Here is a 19,063-nt window from a genome sequence, read left to right as displayed (position 1 = left end):
ACAAATGTTTAGAACGAGTTATCCATTAGAAAAGTATATTACTATGATTTTTTTCAGTAAGATTATGATGCTCCAGATAAGTTCAGAACATCAAACAAATGCTGTTTATGTTGGTAAACCAGAGTTGGTACTCTGATTATGGAGAAGGTAGTTGAAGGAGAAAGTTCCAGGATTTTTGCAGTGTAGCAAAAGTAATAGTGACCACTAACAGTATTGTGAGCTCCAGCTAGAGATCAGTTAACAGTAAATCAGGCAAGAAAAAAATTGCATTCCTTCTGCAGACAGGGAGGAGTGGGATTTAGCTTTGGGAGCTGCTTAAGTATTTTCATGTGATGGAGTCTCCACTGTGAAGTTGCTCAGAGGTGTGGTTTCCCTCTGCTTTTGCCAGATGACTGAAAACCCATCTTAGTTGGCAGTGAGGGGAAGTAAAAGTAGGAAGACAAGCTTTCTCTGTTACAGAGCTTGTAAATTTTGTCCTGAGGAGAATAAGCTTAATCTGTTTCTGCCCTTCCTTTGATTCATATTACAAAGGTGATCCAATTTACAAAGCAGTAGTTAATTCAAGCAATGTTTTGTCTCCATTCATATGTGCTGCTTCTTGTTATGCCTCATTTACTTTGAAAAGTGGAGGTTAACAGTGCATTTTCAGTATGTGAACCTGCTTAAATCATTTGGCCAAAGGATTACCTTCTGTGTAAAGTTTTCATATACCACTTCCAAGGTAAAGTTTTCCTTAACTGCCTTAATGCTGCATGAATTTCACTTCACTTCTCTGATTCTGTCTAATGTTGGTTATGCCCTTCTGTGAAGAAATGCTGTGACTGTTAATTTAGGATTCAAATGGTGCATGCAACTTGCTTGAATTTGTTGTGAGGACTGATCCTTCATTTAGGATAATTATATACACATTACAAAAAAGGTATCCTTTATTCCATGTTGTATTTCTTTCCATTTCTCTTTTGAGGTGTTTTGCATTCAAAATAAGCTGCTCAAATAATAGATAATATACCTCAAAACTTAAGTTCACACAGGAGTTGTCCAGCAACTTGTAAGGGTTGTGCGTTCATTGTAGTCTGTCAGTGAGGGCATTAAGGTCCTTCCTGAATCAGCTATTTTTCACACAGCTTGTGAGAATGTATTGATCTCTATACTTGGTGCAATTTGAATGGCATCGGTTAGTTCAACAGTCATAAAGATGAAGCAATCTTACAAAGATGTGGAGAATGTTATAAGAAAATGAATTTGGACTAGGAGATGAGATTAGAAAAATGTTGCTGCAAATGAATAGTTTGGGAAAGCTTCTATTTTCAGATTTCCTTGTGCAGAGCAAATCATAGAATGGTTTGGGTTGGAAGGGACCTTAAAGATCATCTAGTTCCAACCCCACTGCCACGGGCAGGGACACTTTCCACTAGACCAGGTTGCTCAAAGCCCCGTCCAACCTGGCCTTGAACACTTCCAGGGAGGGGGCATAAACAGCTTCTCGAAGCAACCTGTTCCAGTGTCTCACCACCCTCACAGTATGGAATTTCTTCCTTACATCTAATCTAAATCTACCGTCTTTCAGTTTAAAACCATTACTCCTCCTCCTATCGCTACACTCCCTGATAAAGAGTCCCTCCCCATCTTTCCTGTAGCCCCCTTTAGGTACTGGAAGGCTGCTATAAGGTCTCCCCAGAGCCTTCTCTTCTCCAGGCTGAACAACCCAAACTCTCTCAGCCTGTCCTCATAAGGGAGGTGCTCCAGCCCCTGATCATATTTTTGGCCTCCCCTGGACCCACTCAAGCAGATCTATGTCCTCCTAATGTTGGGGATTGCAGAGCTGGATGTGGCACTCCAGGTGAGGTCTCACTACATGTTGTACCACATCTGCTTGCTTTCATTCACATAGACTACCTGATGAGATAGTTATGAGCTGGAACTTTGTTCATCAGCTCACTCAAAGGCAGATCTCATATTAAGAGGTTGTTCTTTCTCTTAATACAGTTACAGACCTTGTTTTAACATCTGTCACACCTTGTTTGTAACATAGACTGATCTCATACATTCTTTGGTAGCAGATATCTGTAAGACCAGGTAGTTCAACCCTTATGAAAGTTCTAAAAATTACTTACTGTTTGACTGTTTAATGTGCTTCCTAGTTACTTGTGGAGTGGGGTGTATTTTATTGTTACTCCAAGTGCAGGACAAATATTAAATGTCTGATGTTAGTGTATGTAAATAGTGGAACTGCAGATGAGGGACCAATATAGTTAAAATTTTTCTTCAAAGCTGTTTTTTCTTTTGTAAATACTACACTTCTACTTTACTGCTAAGAAGTTTCATTATTTCACGTGTACCTACTTCCAGCTGCCTTCATTTACCCTGTTAGTTGATCTCTTGTATATGTGGCCTCTCATAGAATATCCCTTAAGCTGTTGAACTAAAAGTCAATAACCTCCTTACATATCTTTAAACAGGAAAACAAAAATAATGATTTTTTTGTACTTTCATAAGTTTTGAGAACTGCTGAATAGTGATACGTATCTCCTTAGTCTGCATGCCACAAATATTAAAAAGTTAGCAGTTTGATCAAGTTAAAAATATGTAAGGTATAAAAGACTGTTTCCTCTTCACCTGCTAAGATTAGATTTTAATATAAATAATTCTGTTGGATGCAGTTGTTGATTTGGAAATAGAATTGTTTTAAGCTAACATTCTGTACTGCCTTCTACAGTTTATGAATTGTGGGGATGTTCATAAATGTTTCACATGAGACTCCTGAGCTATTGAGAGGAGGAGGGATGTTCCAATAAATGTTTCAGATGTTAACTGGACATAAAATGTAAAAAATATACCTTAAAGTACAGAATATGAAGAAGATTAGCATAGTCAAGGTGACTTCTAACATTTTTGTAAGCTTTCTGTTACTGTAGATCTGTTCATCTGATGAAAGTAAGCTGGTTACTCTTTCATGTAGTATGACCGCAGAGCATTCTTTAAACAATCTTCCACTGAAAGCAATAAAAGCATTAAAAGTGTTGGGACATAATTCACTTTTAGAGAATAATAAATACATGTAAGTAGTAGAGAGACTGAATCAAGATTCTAAGCTCTTAAACTGACTGGAATGATTAGAGTGGCCACTTGATCTTAAGCTGAAGTAACCTGGGCTGCTGCAAACCTGTGTTTTCTGCTGTTGTTACTGGTGATCATGCAGTTGCAAGGTGAAACGCAGCCAAGCTTCTTCTAAGCTCATATTAGAAACAGTTTACACTTGTAAGAGCTTAACTTGAAAAGTGCTGGGGGACCTATGCTGACTCTTATCAGTTCAGTCTCCATAAACATTTTTAGTGTACACATCACGTGACTAATAGAATTTTCTGTAGATGATACTAAAAGTTGAATCCATTATACCAACTGCTATCCCTTGAAAAGCTGCAATTTGTTTTCTGGAATTTCAATTAACTTTCAGCAAGGCTTTCCTGTAATAAAGCACAGTTTGTTACTCTTGTTGTTCCTCAGAAAGGACTGTTTTGGGCTTCTTAGCAAATGTTTCTCACACATGGAAGTTAAATACAAATGACTTTTTGGAATAGTGAAAGCTCGTGGTTTCTCTGGCTGATCCACTGGATGTAATGTGTCAAACTTGATATTGCTCTTTTATTGGTAAGTTGAGGGAGAACTTCTAAGGTTAGCATAGGGTGCTAGGATGACTTGAAATAGTTCTTATTCTGTTCCCTATCACCCTTTTCAGCAGAAGAGTTCAACATGGACACTGTAAAAAGTTAAAAAACAGTTCTTTCATTGGGCTGGAATGGAAATAAGATGCTCCTCAGAGCTCAGTTATTAATTATAAAGCTGATGAACCCATTTGGATTTTTCTTAAAGTAAGAATTATTATGCTAATTGTATGTATTTATTTGACACACAGGTGACACTAACTGTACTTTCTTATGGAAAACTTAACTGTTAGACTACATTTGGAAGGACTACAGGAGGAACAAAGCTAAAGATGTTGCTCTTAGTCCTAAAATACTAGCTCTTTTGATGTCTTCTGAGAAGCAGTAGAAAGCCAATTCTAACTTTCAAGTAGTGCTCCCAGCCATTCTTGCTATAGCCCCAACCATCTGACCAGTTCTTGTTCACTGGGGTTAGCAATGCATCAGAATCAAATGGTTTCACAGTTTCTGAGGAAGCAAACTTCCTCTGGGAACTGCCCACATGTGAAGTTTTATGTGAACGCAGGGGAGGAAGAGAGATGCTTCAAAATCTCAAGAGCTCCCTGAAGCACCAATGTGGTTTGACAGTACCATAGGGTGATACCTTGGATGAGCCCTCTGTCTCGGAAGCAGAACTTTCTACTTTATTCTGCAGTATCTGTAGGAATATGTTGAGGAAAAGTGTAGATACATCAGGTTAGACTACATCTAACACACAGATTAAATATTTTTTAGAAAGTCTGGAAGGGACCCCAAGAGGTTATCTTCAAGTAATTTTTAAGAATGCCACTGTTGTAGTAGATGACTCTGGGATTTGTTCTTAAATGCCTTCTATCAGCCAAATTCAGTGTCTGTCATTCCTTGAATATATTCAACTTTCCATCATGTTGGTGTTCAATCCTCTGGAATAAAATAGTACATTGTTTATACAGTCATAGCATCACCACCATTATGGAAGCATTACCTGTGGCTAGGTTTAGTCAGCTTCTGAATAAAATTACTATTGCTGGGAGAGTTGTGTTGGGTTGTATATCCTGTATCTAAGTCATGTGGCTCTCAGGCTTAAATGTATATAAAATGATATAAATAAGCTCCTTTGAAAATCCAGAAGCTCTTACCAGTGACATTAACCCTTAAATTGAATAACTTTGGGGCCTTCGTAACTGTAGTAAGGAGATACAATTTAACATGCTGCTTTCTGAAGAAACAAAGTGGAAAAGTGTGTTATGTGATATACAAAATGGCCCTTGAGCAATTTAAAATAATCTAGCATTAAAGTAGTTTTTGGGGCTGCAGTTTGACAAGACAAATGGTATAAGAAGTCTCTACAGTATCACCAGTCTCCTAAGATGGATTTTGTGTAGCAGCATTTGGAAATGGGTGAGGAATCTAGCAAGACTTTACAAAAAACCACCTCATCAGTAGCCTTGTCAGGATTGATAAGGGTCTGCAGAGATGGGGGGTGACCTAATTAAGTAGGCGTTGCCACAGCCGATGTGCAGTCACGTTTAAATCTGCCCAGCCAGATACTTGAGTTGTCTTCAGAAGTTTAATTTGTGGTGGTCTGCAGCAGTTTTAATCACAGAAGAGTGAAGGAGTGCTTGTATGCAGTCTTTCGTGCCATACTGTCCCTTCAGTGGGCGAGATGAGCACGCTGTCTACCAACATCAGGCTGCAGTGCCATGTTACAGGTAAGCTAATGCGAAGGTTAGTTGCCTGCAGAGCAGGGGATTCTGTTCAGTCTTTTAATGCTCTAACTTGCATATTCCTACTACTTCCTTGCAATAGGGCTGGCATTCACCCTGTTCATTTGTCCCTATTGCAAGCTAATTTCTGTAGTTAGTTTCCTGCCAATTGAGGCCTCCAAATTAAAGTTCTGTTGCAGATTTAGTTCCTTGTGTTTATGGAATTGGAGAAACACTGATGCCAAATCAAGAGACAGAACTGAGGTGTCTTCAGCTGCTGCCTTGGAATTTTTTTAGTGCTTTTGCAGTCTGCCATACCAGTTCCAGAGAGTGGTCTCCTGGATTTGATTACGGTTTTTGTAGATGGCAGATAGTGTTTGCTTGTTGCCACATACTAAATGCTTGCTCAGCTGTCTGTTGTGGCATTGTTTTTGTAGGAGATGGATGAGTTTCAGATTAAATTCGAGAATGAGACATGAAACAGATGGGAAGGATGAAGCTGAAGTACCTTTAGCCCTGTAGTGTCCCTTATATCCACACTTGCCTTATACTGTTAGTTGCAAAAGCACAAGTAGTCTTTCTATTACCATACTTCATGCTTATTCTTGAACTATGGGTAAAATATTTTTTGCAAGCCTATTTGTCATCATCCTTCTGAAAGCCTGGTTTGATTTCATTAGTTTTGATAAGCTAAAGCAACACCAGCTATTGTCATTTGGTAGCAGGTGCATGCGATATTGTTATATCTGAAGGATTAATGCATTGTTACTACTTCTTTAATAAGAGAAAAAAAATAGTGAAAGCTAAAGGTTATCTAGCCCTGGCATAATTTTTGCCACAGCTATATTCCTTTTGTTTCCATGCAAGTCTGTGTTCCTTAGCTGTACAGTATAAGATCTGTAGAAATCTAAATTTGGCTAGAAGCTTATGTTGGAAGGGCTCTGTTTGGAAGTGCCTGACCACAGGAAATCATGTTGTTTGGATGCATAGTTTAATTGCCTGGAAAATGTATTTGTAATTAAATACATGCATTTTCTAAGAAAAAAAAAAAGCTTCGCGTTGCTTCATTTTAGCAATGAAAATAAAAATACTAAAAATAGGCTGGGCAAAGTTCAAATACCAATTTGGGTTAATAACAATGGTTTTGACCTTTGTATGGAAAGTAACATTCAGCTATAATTGTAGGTGGGATGAGACTTTAAGATGAGAAGTGAAGTGAAATAGATGCTTGAAAAAGGATCTGTAGCTGCATGCTCACTGAGAAGGGGTTTCACTGGTAGAGGAAGAAAAGTCTACAATATTATGCCTGCCAAAACGATGTATACTGTGCTGCTACTGCTCTTGGGCAGTTTCAGGGAACTGGAGCTGATAACATCTGCATAAGTTTAGATTTCATAGACCTTATTTCCCACCTCTTCCAATACACCCCTAAGAATGCATTAAATTCTGTCTTGAGTCAGCCAGGGCTCCAAATTATGACACAATTGACATTTTCTAAACTACCTGGTGATCTTGTAGTGTTTGGCTACATATTAAAACTGGAGCAATATGAAAACTGCAGGAGAGCTCCTTCCTTAATCTTGTGTGTGTTATAACATTTATTCTAGCTTTTCAAATTGCTGTCTCTGGAGGGGTATGAAGACCTCTCTAAACCAAGTGATTTAGCTCCATAAGTTTCTTCTTAAAATCCCTGCAAGCATTTAAAGTGTGATGTTCTGTGAAAGGCGGGTAATATCATAACATGTGGTTTGACCTTGTAAAGTACATTCATCAAAAATGGTGAATTAAGTACTGCGAAGAATCATTTGATGGAATTTCCTGGTGGGTTTTCTAGGAAGTATTTGAAATGTGATTTTAATACTCATTGGTGGTTGCCAATGAGTACTCCAGCAGTTTAATCAGTAATTTTGCAGCTTCAGAAAGCAAACAGCTCTCTAATGCTGCCTTTACTCTTTTGTAAATCCTTTGTTCAGTATTGAAGTTGTTGACAATGTTTTATGTTTTACAGGTTTTTCACAAGTTTTCACCTATTGTAATGGTTGCATGCATTTAACCCCCCATACTTTGTTTTTAATTTTTTATTCATGAAGCATAGCAAAAAAATTTGTTTAATTATGGTTTTATGATTAAGGTACTTTGAACTGTAGCTTCACTTATTACTATAATTTGTGTTGGTATTCAAGTTTAGACATTTCTTCCAACATAAAAAACCCCAGATATAACAAACATAGAGTTATTTTGTTTTAAACTATGCAAGTTGGTTTATTTATGGAAAGTGGAATAGTTATATGACTCTTCCTAATTACAGTGCATACATAGAATTTACTGATAAACACCAAACATAATTTAAGGATAGATACACTCTTCCAAAGGTAGTTTCTCAAAAGGGCCTTTGTTAAACACTTTCTTCTGAAGTTAGCATTTCAGTGGAGTTTAACTTCCTGATGCCTTGCTCAGATGTTTTCATTTTGGAATCAGCAATGCTGTTTGATTTATTATAAGAACTTAGATGCAGTTTGAAAACTTCAAAAGCTGAGATTACAAATGATTGAGTGAATTTCAAGAACTGCTGTTGTGCTTATCATCATGATCAGCCATAATCAATTACTGTTATGATTTTCACAGATTGGATTCATTAAATGGTTTTCACCATAGCACAGCTGTGGTCGTCTGTGATGGTTCAGGCCTGCCCAATATGAACTAAACCAAAATATTGATAATGTGGTAATTTAAACTTAAAAATCAAAACCAAAGTTTTTGTTGGCATGTTTAAAATGTTCAAATGGTGTCACTCATTCCAAACCTATAGGGATTAAAGGTCCAGTGTTGGTCTGAAATTGCCAATTAGTTATAAAACTGTAAAATATTAAGTGGGAAAAATTAAAATGTGAGGATTTATACTTGAAACTTTTCTGTACATTATAAAAGACTTTAGCTTCCATTTGGGCACAAAAGTTTAATGTTTAGAATAACAAATGGCTGCTACATGTATGCTAGATCCAGGAAGCTTAATTAACCTATTATTACCAGTAGATAATAATATAGTATCTCATTAATTCTCAAAAATTGAAGGACACTGAGCAGTGAAATACATAATGGGTGAAGATGATTTTTACTGCCCTCAACAAGGGATAAGTGAATTTACTGAAGCAGAATTAGTTAAATCTTATGGTGTTGTGGCTACCAGAGTAGTATAAACCCTCTAGGTCAGCGTTGAAACATGCTTTTCTAATAAATACTTTTTTTGGTCAGGCAAGAGATCAAAATACTATATCCTTAAAGCATATCTCTTGAAGAATTCATTTTGCCTATTCCTATGAAACTACCTTTTTTAAATAATCCTTCCTTTCTAAATTATCAAGCCTTGCTTATACAGTGTATGTAGCCTAGCAATACTTTTTGGAATTCTTAGTGTATCTTTCAAGTTGATAAAAGTGTGTGGAGTATCATACTGCAGACATCCCAAAAAGTAGACCTATGGAGGTTTGCAGAGCGATACCTAAACTGCTCTAGCAGCATCTGAGTTTCAGTTGAAAATGCTGCTTTGCTCTGACTTAATGTAATACATGAAAGTAATTAGGTTTGGTCTAAAGAGCACTTCCTCCTTAAAGTTCAAAGGCAGCAGGGCTTGTTGTCTTACTACTACATTAACAGTATTTAATTGTTTTTATTAATCTTAAAATATTTTTCTAGGAATTTGAGGTATATTCAAGTAGCCTTTGTAACTTTAAACAGTAAAGTTGTTTGCAGCACGTTATGACCTCAAAGTGAAGCAGAAGTGCATATCTTTTGTCCATTTTTTTCACTTCTGCCTTTTCAGTACTATTACTGTTAAATAACATAATATTGGAGCATATTTCACTATTAGGGAGGAAATGAATTTTTAGTAGTTTTTGACAAAATCAGAATTGAATTGTCTTCCAAAATACCAGGTTTTTATTTTGGTCATGTTATGTACCAACCTTCTACAAAACAAAATAACAGATAAAATAATGAGTACTGAAGCAACATCAGTTCCTGTATTTCAGTTTGCTTTTAGTTTTTTCAGGGATAGTGGATTTAAGGGATACCTATTTGAAAAAGATATATATATATATATAAAACTATTCCATGCTTCTCTTTAAGAATCTTTTATTTTTGTAATGTAAAAAGATTTTTTTTTAGTGTAGGAGAAACAAATATCATGTTACAATAGACAATTAAACCTTTTTGAATGTTTTTAATGGAGGATGCAGTTTGTTGCAAAAGATGTGACAAATCTCATCCATTTATTCAGCTTTCAAAGTAGTTCTGCTTTTTGTAAATTATCTAATGCAATTTGATCTCTGCTTTCTAATAAAAATGTGTTATAAGAAAAGTCCTATAGAGTTAGGCAATTTAACACCTCTTCTTTCTCCTGACAGTGGCAAAAGGAATGCCATTTGGGAAAAGTTGTGAGTATGACCACTTCTGCTCACTTATTCCCCTCATTCATTGCTGTTGTATTGGGGGTTTTAGAGGTACACACATCTATCCCCTTTAAGAAGTGTTTATAGATTTGTTGTCCATGAATTCATCCATATTCTTTTTGAACAAGCTGACATCTGCTTCTAACTTCATCCAGCAACTTGTTCTGGAAGTTTGCTGTTTGCTATGTAATGCAGTCTTCTACCAGCTTCATTAAGTGCCCCAATTCCAGCTTTGCAGGGTTTGGTGACAGCTCTGCATTGCCTTTACCTGCTGCCTTCAGGGTGTTTTTATTTTAACTGCAATTGTACCCTAGTCGTTATTGTGCTGCCTTCGGAGCATGTATAACATCTGTGCTTTGCCCAGTGACTTAAGAGGACAAACATTCTTGTTTGTTATTACCCTGCCAAAGAAAGAGTGTGTGTATATATATATATTTCTGTGTGTATTTTAAGAAAAGAACATAACACAAACATAAAATGTTAATAGCTTTTTACTTTGGGGAAGTAGAGAATACTGTGAAATCATTGTACTTTTATGAACTTTTCATTAAACCTGCTTCCAGGCAGTGTTGTACTTCTGAAAACTGAAGTCCTCTTGACCTGAACTTTATTTCCTTCTTATTCTGTTGAATACAGGCAGGAATCTTTGTACCTAGCTAAGGGGCCTTTCTCCTAATTTATTAACACTGAGTTTATTAAACAGTGTCCTTAGGTAGTCCTGACCCTCTTATCCTACATCCAGTAAAGCTGTTTTAGAAACTCTGGTCTTGCATGTCTGTAACTTTTCTGAAGTACAAGAGTGGAAAGCAGTCCTATGTCTAAACTAGAAGTTCTCTTTTTATACCCTAAATGCTCATACGTTGGTGGAGAGTTTTATAAGTTAAAGTTCTTTAAACTCCTATTCAAGATGAATACTGGCAGGTCTACTGCATAGTTCCGTTTTTCTTCAAGTCTAAGTTCCTTCAGGTTTTCTGAGCTTAACATCAAAGAAGAGCTTTGAAGCCTTTTTGAGTTCCATGTGGATTCTAGTTTGAGAGTGCTGTCTAAGCAGTAGAAATAATCAGCACCTGCAAAAGAAGCCATTACTATGTTCATGGTTGCCTTTCTTCTCCCAGCATAACTAAGATTATAACTGTCAGATACCTCTTAAATCTCTCGGGGGTTTTTTTTAGGGGAAAAATAATTGTTTCACAAGGAATGGGTTTCAGTGGTTTCAACCTAAGTGTGTGTTTGCAGCTAGTCACTTCTTGGGAACAGACTGGTTCAGCTCACATTCATACTTAACAGAACAGTGATACTGCAGCATACTGCATACTGTTTGGGCCAAGGATGTTAAATAGTGACAGGGGAGAGGTAAATGTTATGATTGTTCCTGTCATTGGAGTGAATTCATTGCATATGCACAAAATGTATTGCCTGTATTTTGCTACCTGAAAAGTACTAGAGAAAATGAGCTGCCTGGAAGGAATTACTGCAATTGTAACTATCTATCTCTGAATGCGTTACTGGAGTTCTCAAGATAACTTTATTTTCCTAGGCTCTTTCCCTGATAGCAGAAGCCTGTCTCCCTGCCCCGCAGCTGACTGCCACTAAACAAGTCTGTTCAGCTCATGCCTTGCACTGAGGGTCTCTAGGGACTGCAAGAGAGATGAACAGCTCCAGCAGGGTCAGTTTGGCCAGTGGACCACAAGATGGGCATTGCTGCCTTAAAAACCGCTATAAAACCATCTTTTTAGGATGGCAGATCGAATATTTACAAGTAAAAAGAGTAGAAATTTCAAAGAGGGCAATATTCTATCTTGTGAAAAGTAGTACTGGCAGCAAATCATGGTAATATCAGATCCAGTTTATCAGATTGTTAGAAACAGTTACAATGGGAAGTTTAGTGGGCTGAGAGTTAGTTGTCTTGTGAACAAACATGGTATCATATATGGAAGTTTAGTGGAGTTTTATGTGTATAAACTTTTATTGGTAAAGAAGCTCTGGTAATTAGGTCCATTATGTTCTTAGGAAACTATTAGGTGTCTTCAATAGTAACTATTAATCTGTGCACTTCCTTCCTTCCTTGTAATGTGAGAAGAGATTTGTACTTATTCTATAGAGAGTTTATGCATAAAGACAAACCTCTGCAGTACATGCTCTTGACAAAGTGTGTCTGTACCCACAATATTTTTCCTGTCACTTGATTGAGCAAATACACATATTTTAAAGTGAGACTTACATATCTTTCAAGAAGTTATTCTGGAATCTCATTTTCAGAAAACATCTCTCTATCTCTGTAGTCAGTCGTGTGTTCTCTAACTTTTATCCCTTTAACTACCCTATATACAATTTAGTCTGGCTTTTCCATTTTATGTATATGACTGCATAGTGCTCAGAACAAACATGACTAGTTGATCACTCTTTGCTTCCTTTCTTTTGCTCAACTTCCATAATTCTGGCACTGAGGCTGGGTTCATGCTTACTGTTCTGCAGTTTGTCTAGTTGGTGCATTTCTGTTTATCCTTTCTATCCACCTGTTACTTATGACAAAAGTTAGTGACTTTTTTCCAGTTCCACAGTATAAAGTTCGAAACTTAAATTACCTGTGTGCTGAATAGTTTTGTATGTAAATCTTGCCTGTTTGGTTCCTAAATGAAAACAATGCACTGCACTAAAAAACTGTATGTAATCAATATAATTATCCAAGGTAAGTAACTGTTGTGACACACTTAATACTAATACAGCCTGGCTTTATGAATTGACAGTCCTTCTCAATGTCTTTACAGGGTGCTGATAAGTCTGTGAAAGGCCCAGATGGACTAACTGCCTTTGAAGCCACTGACAACCAGGCAATCAAAACTCTTCTTCAGTGACGGATGGACTGATATCTTAAGTGTCTCTCCTGTGGCCTCACACTGCTGCCTGTCTGTCACTCTTTGCATCTTCCAGCTTCTTCAGCTAAATACTTTGGGGGGAGGGAAATTCTTTATGAATCAGACTAGTTAGGGGCTTGTATCAAAGATAATCTGTTTGGAGAGGGTTGAAAACTATTATGAACAGTGTCCCTCTAGTGGGACAATCTCTTTTCAGTGCACAATCTCTTCCCATTTCTACTGAAAATGGAAGAAGGAAGACAGACCATGATCTTGAATTTTTGGCTTGTAAACCTCCTAGGTTAGTACTAAGATTTTCGTTGAAGGATTCCTTTAGATGGAAGTACTGTGCTATGTACCTGAAACTAATTGTGAAGGAGACAATAGTCCCATGCTATTAGTGTCTGCCATAATCTGAAGTGTAGTAATGTAGGTGGCTGGATTGCTTTTCTCTCTTCTCTCTGTGGGTAGCTTTATTATTCTGCCTAAAGCTTATGTTGCAGTTTTGAGGACTTTTGATACTAGTTATTGGAGCTGTTCTTTATATTGACTAATTGGATGTCACACTAATGTTTTTCTGACTCTTGAGTAAATCAGGAAAGATCAGTTGAGACATGATACACTCCAGAATATCTGCCAAGGTACTTTTGGATGCTTGAATTTGAGGTTTCTTTCCCATGTTTGTTCTAGTCCAGGGCAGATGTTCTAAGCAACTGTTTTTGAGAGAGTTCGAAATGTCACTGTAGTTGTTTCCAAAAGGATTGTAAGATGGAATTTCTTTACTCACCATGTCAGCATAAAATGTATAGACATGTGCAAAAGCTACAGGCTGTTTGCTATGTAGGAATAATCTAGTCACATGTGGAAAATGAATGGTAATTATTTAGACATTCATATCAGGTGAATATTGTTGCTAAACTTCTCTGGTAAACTTCTAAAGTACATGTAAGCCTTCTAAGTTCAGGTGTTAGGAACAGGAAGATGTACAAGTAGAAGTCTTAACTTGCTCTAACTACTGGAGGAAAAAAAAACTTTTAATTGTGCATATCTTTGAATCATTTTCATTGTTCACCAAATGAACCTCTTAAATTTCATTAAGGCATGGGGCTTGTTCTGAAAGTTCCCAGTGCAACCACACCACATTAACCACCGACTTCTAGGTAAGATTTACTATACCAGTAAGTATGACAGTACTATGACAGCCTTGATGATTCATGGGAAGGTATTTAATGATGTTGTAGGGATTCCTGTCACATCTTATGGTCCTCAGAAATGTCTGAGCTTCTGGCTTTCATCTTGAAAATTTTAATTAGGCTGCTGATTACTGAAAACTGGTTTTATAGCAGAAAAGTGTATACCACAAACTATACATCTTCCTCTTTTTTGGAATATAGATGTCAAACTTTCTGATAACATGAACAATACAAAAAACAAATGTATATAAAGTCTCATGCTGAATTCTTAAACAAAAGTAGCCGATATTATTTTGATATCACTGTTGAAATTAAGAGGATATGTAGAAGTAGGCTGGTGACTACCACTTGTATTTAATGGAGACTTAGTTTTACTTGAATCATGTTGCATATTGTGATTGAATGTCTCTGCTATAAAAAGCCTTGTATTTAGACTGTAAAATGAGAGCAGAAACTGATTTACATGTACACATCCCATAAGAAAAACAATGAAGAAAACAATCAACTCTGGCCATAAACTGTACAGTGCAATTACTCTTTGCTCGTTGGAGATGGGTGGCAAGGAAGAGCAGAAAGGTTGGAAATCAGTGATAAATCAATTGGTGAGCTGCTGATAAAAAAGCATGTTTGGTGAACAGTGCTTTTAATGACTATTTAAAGATAATTCTTTAATCTTTGATCAGTGCTGGATTGTCATGTCATTGTAATAGTGTGAACACAGACTATAGGTTTAACTCTTTATTCATCTATGAAAGTAACCATCTTTGGCATAAATTTGCCTCCATATTATGCTATTAAATACTTAGCTAATAAAATACTAGTCTAGAAAACTGCAATCTGTTTTTATGTGGAAAAACTTGATTATTCAAGTTTTTTGTGTTGATTAGTGTCGAGTTGTCTGGCCATAGTCTTTTTTTTGGTGTTTTTTTCTCTATTCCTTCCTGCCGTTCCCTTCAACTCATTTAAGTGAGCATTATAGTAAAGAAACAACATCTTTGTACTAACTCCTCTGGTTATTCACTGAGGCAATTTTGCCTCCCTTTTTCTACAATTATGTGGACACCTTATTTTTTCTTGCTTCACTTGAGAAAAAAAAAATGCAGACGAACTTCAGTGAGACAAGTGTTAATTTGGCTGTAATATATACCCAAGCTGCCTTTTGAGATAGTTAAAAGATGGCATTTAATGTTTGGCTCATAAAGAAGAAAAATTTTGCTTTTTGCACTACATAAAAGGTGATTTGATCATTTTGCCCAGGGTTTAAAAAAAAGTAATAATAAAAGCTTGTGTTTTTGTAATTATCTAAAAACTGGGCTTGTTCATTTGTTCCCTTGTTAGCTATATTGTGGGGAAAAAATAATGGGTGGCTGCCTCTATCTTTGAGTACGTCCTAACTAGATGAAAACACCAAACTGTAAAATATTTTACATTCTATAAACAGAATTTAAATACTTTGTCAGACTGGAATCACATATACTTTGGAAATCTTTCTTAGGTTCTTAAAACTTTTCCTTTGAAATTTGTGCTGAGTAAGTTATAACCTTAAGTATATTTTGGATTTTGTACCCCCTGTTCCTTTTTCTTAAGGGGGAGCAAATGGGAAAAGGAGTACAGCAGTTAAATGGAACTTTATCCTTGAACATAACATTGAATTATTTGTAGAAGAGGCTGGTAAGAATGGAGTGTCCTAGGTCAAGCAATTGCAGTGTTGCATGCAAAATTTCAAAATGAACTTGTCTTAATTATATTTTGTAAATGGATAAACAATCATCTTTCTACGCAGTGACAGAAGAAAATTAGTGCTTTGTGCATTTTGATATTTGACTTCTTTTCACCATTGTTAACTGTTTTGACACAGTTGGGTTCATTATTATCATGGTTCATAGACATCCAAATGCTAAATGATACTGTATTTTTAAGTTTGTGTTGCAAGAATGAATGGAATAAACTTGAATTGTGCGATATAAGAATGTAGAGTTTTATTTCCCTTTCTGCTCCTGTGTTTTATTAAGATCTGGCTACAACTCTTTTATTTGCCTGGAAGGCATCTAAGCTCCAGCTCACATGTACAGTGATTAAAATGTTCAGGTACGTAAGACTTAAACGTGGAATGGAATCTGCTTTGAGAACTAAATATATGAAGTTGTTTGGTTTTTAAATTATGTCAATTTAAAAGAGGTTTTTATTCTGTGCTCTTGTAGTCTACATTTCCTGCTTAAATGGTAATGCATAATGTTGAAAATCTCTTATGTTAAATTCTGAGAGTCTGTAGGTAAAGGGATGTTCCTGACGTTACCTGTGAAGACTAAAGCAATTTATTCTCTCCTTTGCTTCCATCAAAGAATTTGAAACAGTTATTTACAGAAAGCACAGCTGAAGTATAAGATGGCATAGAAATGTGTATTCATTATTCTTGTTGCATCTTTACAGTGACTTTGTCAGAACTTCCTTTATAACTTTGCTTGTCAGTAGAGATTTAGATCCAATTACTTGAATTGTTTGATATGATTTATTTTAAAATATACATGTTTAAAGAAAAAACAGGAAGGTGTCACAGTGGAAAAACTATAAATATGGAAAAAATATTTCAAAAGAAAATTAATTTGTTTTTCTGTGCTAAACTTTGAAAACAGGGACTTTAATGCTGTATGCACAACCTTTCAGTCAAATGTTAGAGAAAAGGGCGTGTTCAAATAGTGTGATGGCCAGTGGCAACTGATGTGTGTACTTCAGTTCCTGTGTTGATCTTACTGGTTTTTTGTTTGTTTTTTTTAATGGACAGTTCTGTAGGAAGAAATACTAGCTAAAGTTCGGAATGTAAATTCCTTTCACTTGCATTCCTCAGTGACTGGCTAACTGAATTCATCTATTCATGTGAAGACTTTTCTTAATATTTGTCTATGGGTGATCTTTTAGAACAAGTGGATTTCTCAGTTCCCTTCCAAAAGGAAGTTGGCCCAAGAAAGCAATTGTTTTAATTGCATCACTTCATTATAATTTTCTCAAAACAGAGAAACATTCTCAAAGCTCTCATCAATATATTCTTGTTTTATTCATAATCTGACATCTTGGAACAGCTTTCAACTAAGTTATGACATAACCTTACTAGATGAGTTGTTTGGGAAGCACTTTGTTTCATGTAGTACACTGAAAGGTTTCAAAAGCATGTAGTGTTTGCCTGCTCGGGAAGTGAATGAACATTTTTTTTCCTGCGAGCAGCGCTCCTCTCCCTGCCTTAGCAGTCAAAACAATGTCTCTAATAATTTCATACTAGGAAAAGCTGCATTTAGGTACCACTGCTTGCTATTGTGATGTAATATTAATTTGGAGAACCTTCCTTCAAAAAGAAGTTCTGGAATCTTTTGATTCTTCACTCTTCAGATTGCACTTAGAAAGCACCTGTGTGCACATCTGTGTTCTCCCGTGTCCTGGAGAATGTCTCTGTTTTCAGGATATGGCGGGCTGCTACAGAATACAGGATTATTTTGTACTTTTCAGTGAGTTCCTGTTTTCCATATCATTTTGCAACATTTCAAAATTAAGAATAGAGGCTTTCCTTTTCCTGAACTGAGGTTCATCTCGTGGCCATTAAAGCTGAGAGGCAGGACATTGTGCCAAAACCACAATAGAATGCATGTCTCGATTCATCTATCAAACCTACAATTCATTAACAGAAAATTTCTTTCAGTTATCTCAAGCTAAGCATAAATTTGACAGAACCAAAACTCAGTCTCAAAAATAATTTTTCAAGTTTGGTGCCTATATAAAATTACTTGCCTTTGAAACATTCATTTATATGTTTCTAAGCATTTTCTTCTAATTGAAAGTAATTCCTCAGTACATTCAGAAGAAGCTTCAATTTGTTCACCAAAGCTTTTGATTCAAAGTAAAAGAAACCATTTTCTAGTTGGATCAATGTTTAACTATATTGCCTCAAAAGTGTTTGGAGGTGGGATGTCTTGAGAAGTAAGTAACTTTTCATGGAAATGAAGTTATAGTTTGCCTTTCTTTTTGGAATACACTTTTAAATAGGAAATGTATCCTTTTATTTTAAAGAGTGATAGCATACTGTGACCAAAAAAAAAATCCTTCCACCCATTTATGTTTTATTTATTTTCAGTGAAAAACTGACAAATAATGTTCTGGGTCAACACAAAATGTTTTCTCTTTTTTTGGCCAATTTCTCAGTGCAGCTACCAAACCAGATCAGTATTTGCATGTCCCTATGTAATGATTCAACTTGGTTTCTGTTTAGAATGGTGATATCCCTGGGAGAGCTGCAAGATGCCCTAGACTTTTGTAGTGTCTCCTAATTGAGCTTCATGCTACAGTCCACTGTGGCACAGGGCAGATGTAGAGGTTTAATTAGAACTAAGATAAAGACAGGTATCTGAATGGGGTTATTACCTAATTCAGTTTCTGCAATGCAGAAAACTTCCCAGTATCTAGCTCTTAGCATGTGAAGAGAGAGGATAGCTGCCATTCTTAAAGACTGTTACAGTAATTTGTCATTGTAGTGGATGAGCTATGGCCATCGTAACATGGTAGACTTCTAGAAAGAGCAAATAAATTCTAATGTTGCGTTCCAAAAGTCTTTCCCTAAGTTTATTCTTGCTACTTGTATATGTCTTATTTTGTTCAGTTTTTTTGTCTTGCATGTGCTTTAGGAAGCTTCCTAAACCAAGAATGCTTTTGAGTTTTCTGTCGTTGCTCCTTTGCATAAAGCAAAGGTATAACTACCTTTTACAGCAGAAATGTATCTTTTACATTGTTTTGAAATAAAAAATGTAGCAAATGTTTGTGTGTTCTTATCTGTTATATAGGAACAGTTGTGCTTCAAGGATACTTCCCAACTATACTTTGAGAAAATTGCTGTGAAAAGCTAGTCCTACACTTTATACCAATATCTACATATAGACAAATCCTGAACAGTAGGCAAAAATAGAATATGAGAGGAAATGGTCAAGTTTTTGAGAAATCGGTTGAGATATTCTTAGAACTGGGATCAATGCAACAGATTTCTTTTGTGACCATGTACAAACCTATCTGTATTTCACTTCTTGACAGGAAAACTTAATTTCTTTCCCTCTTTTTTTTTTTTGTGCACTTAGACTGTAAGATGATTGAAGGATTATCTCTCAGGACCTGATACACCTTAAAGGGTTTTTTTGTGTGTTTTGC

At 36.1% G+C, this 19,063-nt stretch overlaps 1 protein-coding gene across 2 annotated transcripts in view; it reads left to right on the top strand.

Moving 5' to 3' along the window:
- Positions 1-15,852, top strand: part of MTPN (myotrophin) — a 41,808-nt gene extending 25,956 nt beyond the window's left edge. The window contains exons 4-5 of one of the 2 annotated variants that reach the window (XR_012629312.1): positions 12,603-13,589; positions 13,654-15,852. Coding sequence is in view for 1 of the 2 variants with exons in the window: in XM_074871766.1 (XP_074727867.1) it covers positions 12,603-12,689 (87 nt within the window). In the remaining variant the exon portion in view is untranslated. Of the gene's footprint in view, positions 1-12,602 lie in introns of both variants that reach the window. The other variant, XM_074871766.1, reaches the window with a different exon arrangement.
- Positions 15,853-19,063: the final 3,211 nt, after the last annotated feature.

Source organism: Strix uralensis, chromosome 5 (assembly GCF_047716275.1).
Source record: "Strix uralensis isolate ZFMK-TIS-50842 chromosome 5, bStrUra1, whole genome shotgun sequence".
Taxonomy (NCBI): domain Eukaryota; kingdom Metazoa; phylum Chordata; class Aves; order Strigiformes; family Strigidae; genus Strix; species Strix uralensis.
The sequence above is the reverse complement of the archived record's forward strand: the minus strand, read 5'-3'. Positions and strand labels throughout refer to the sequence as shown.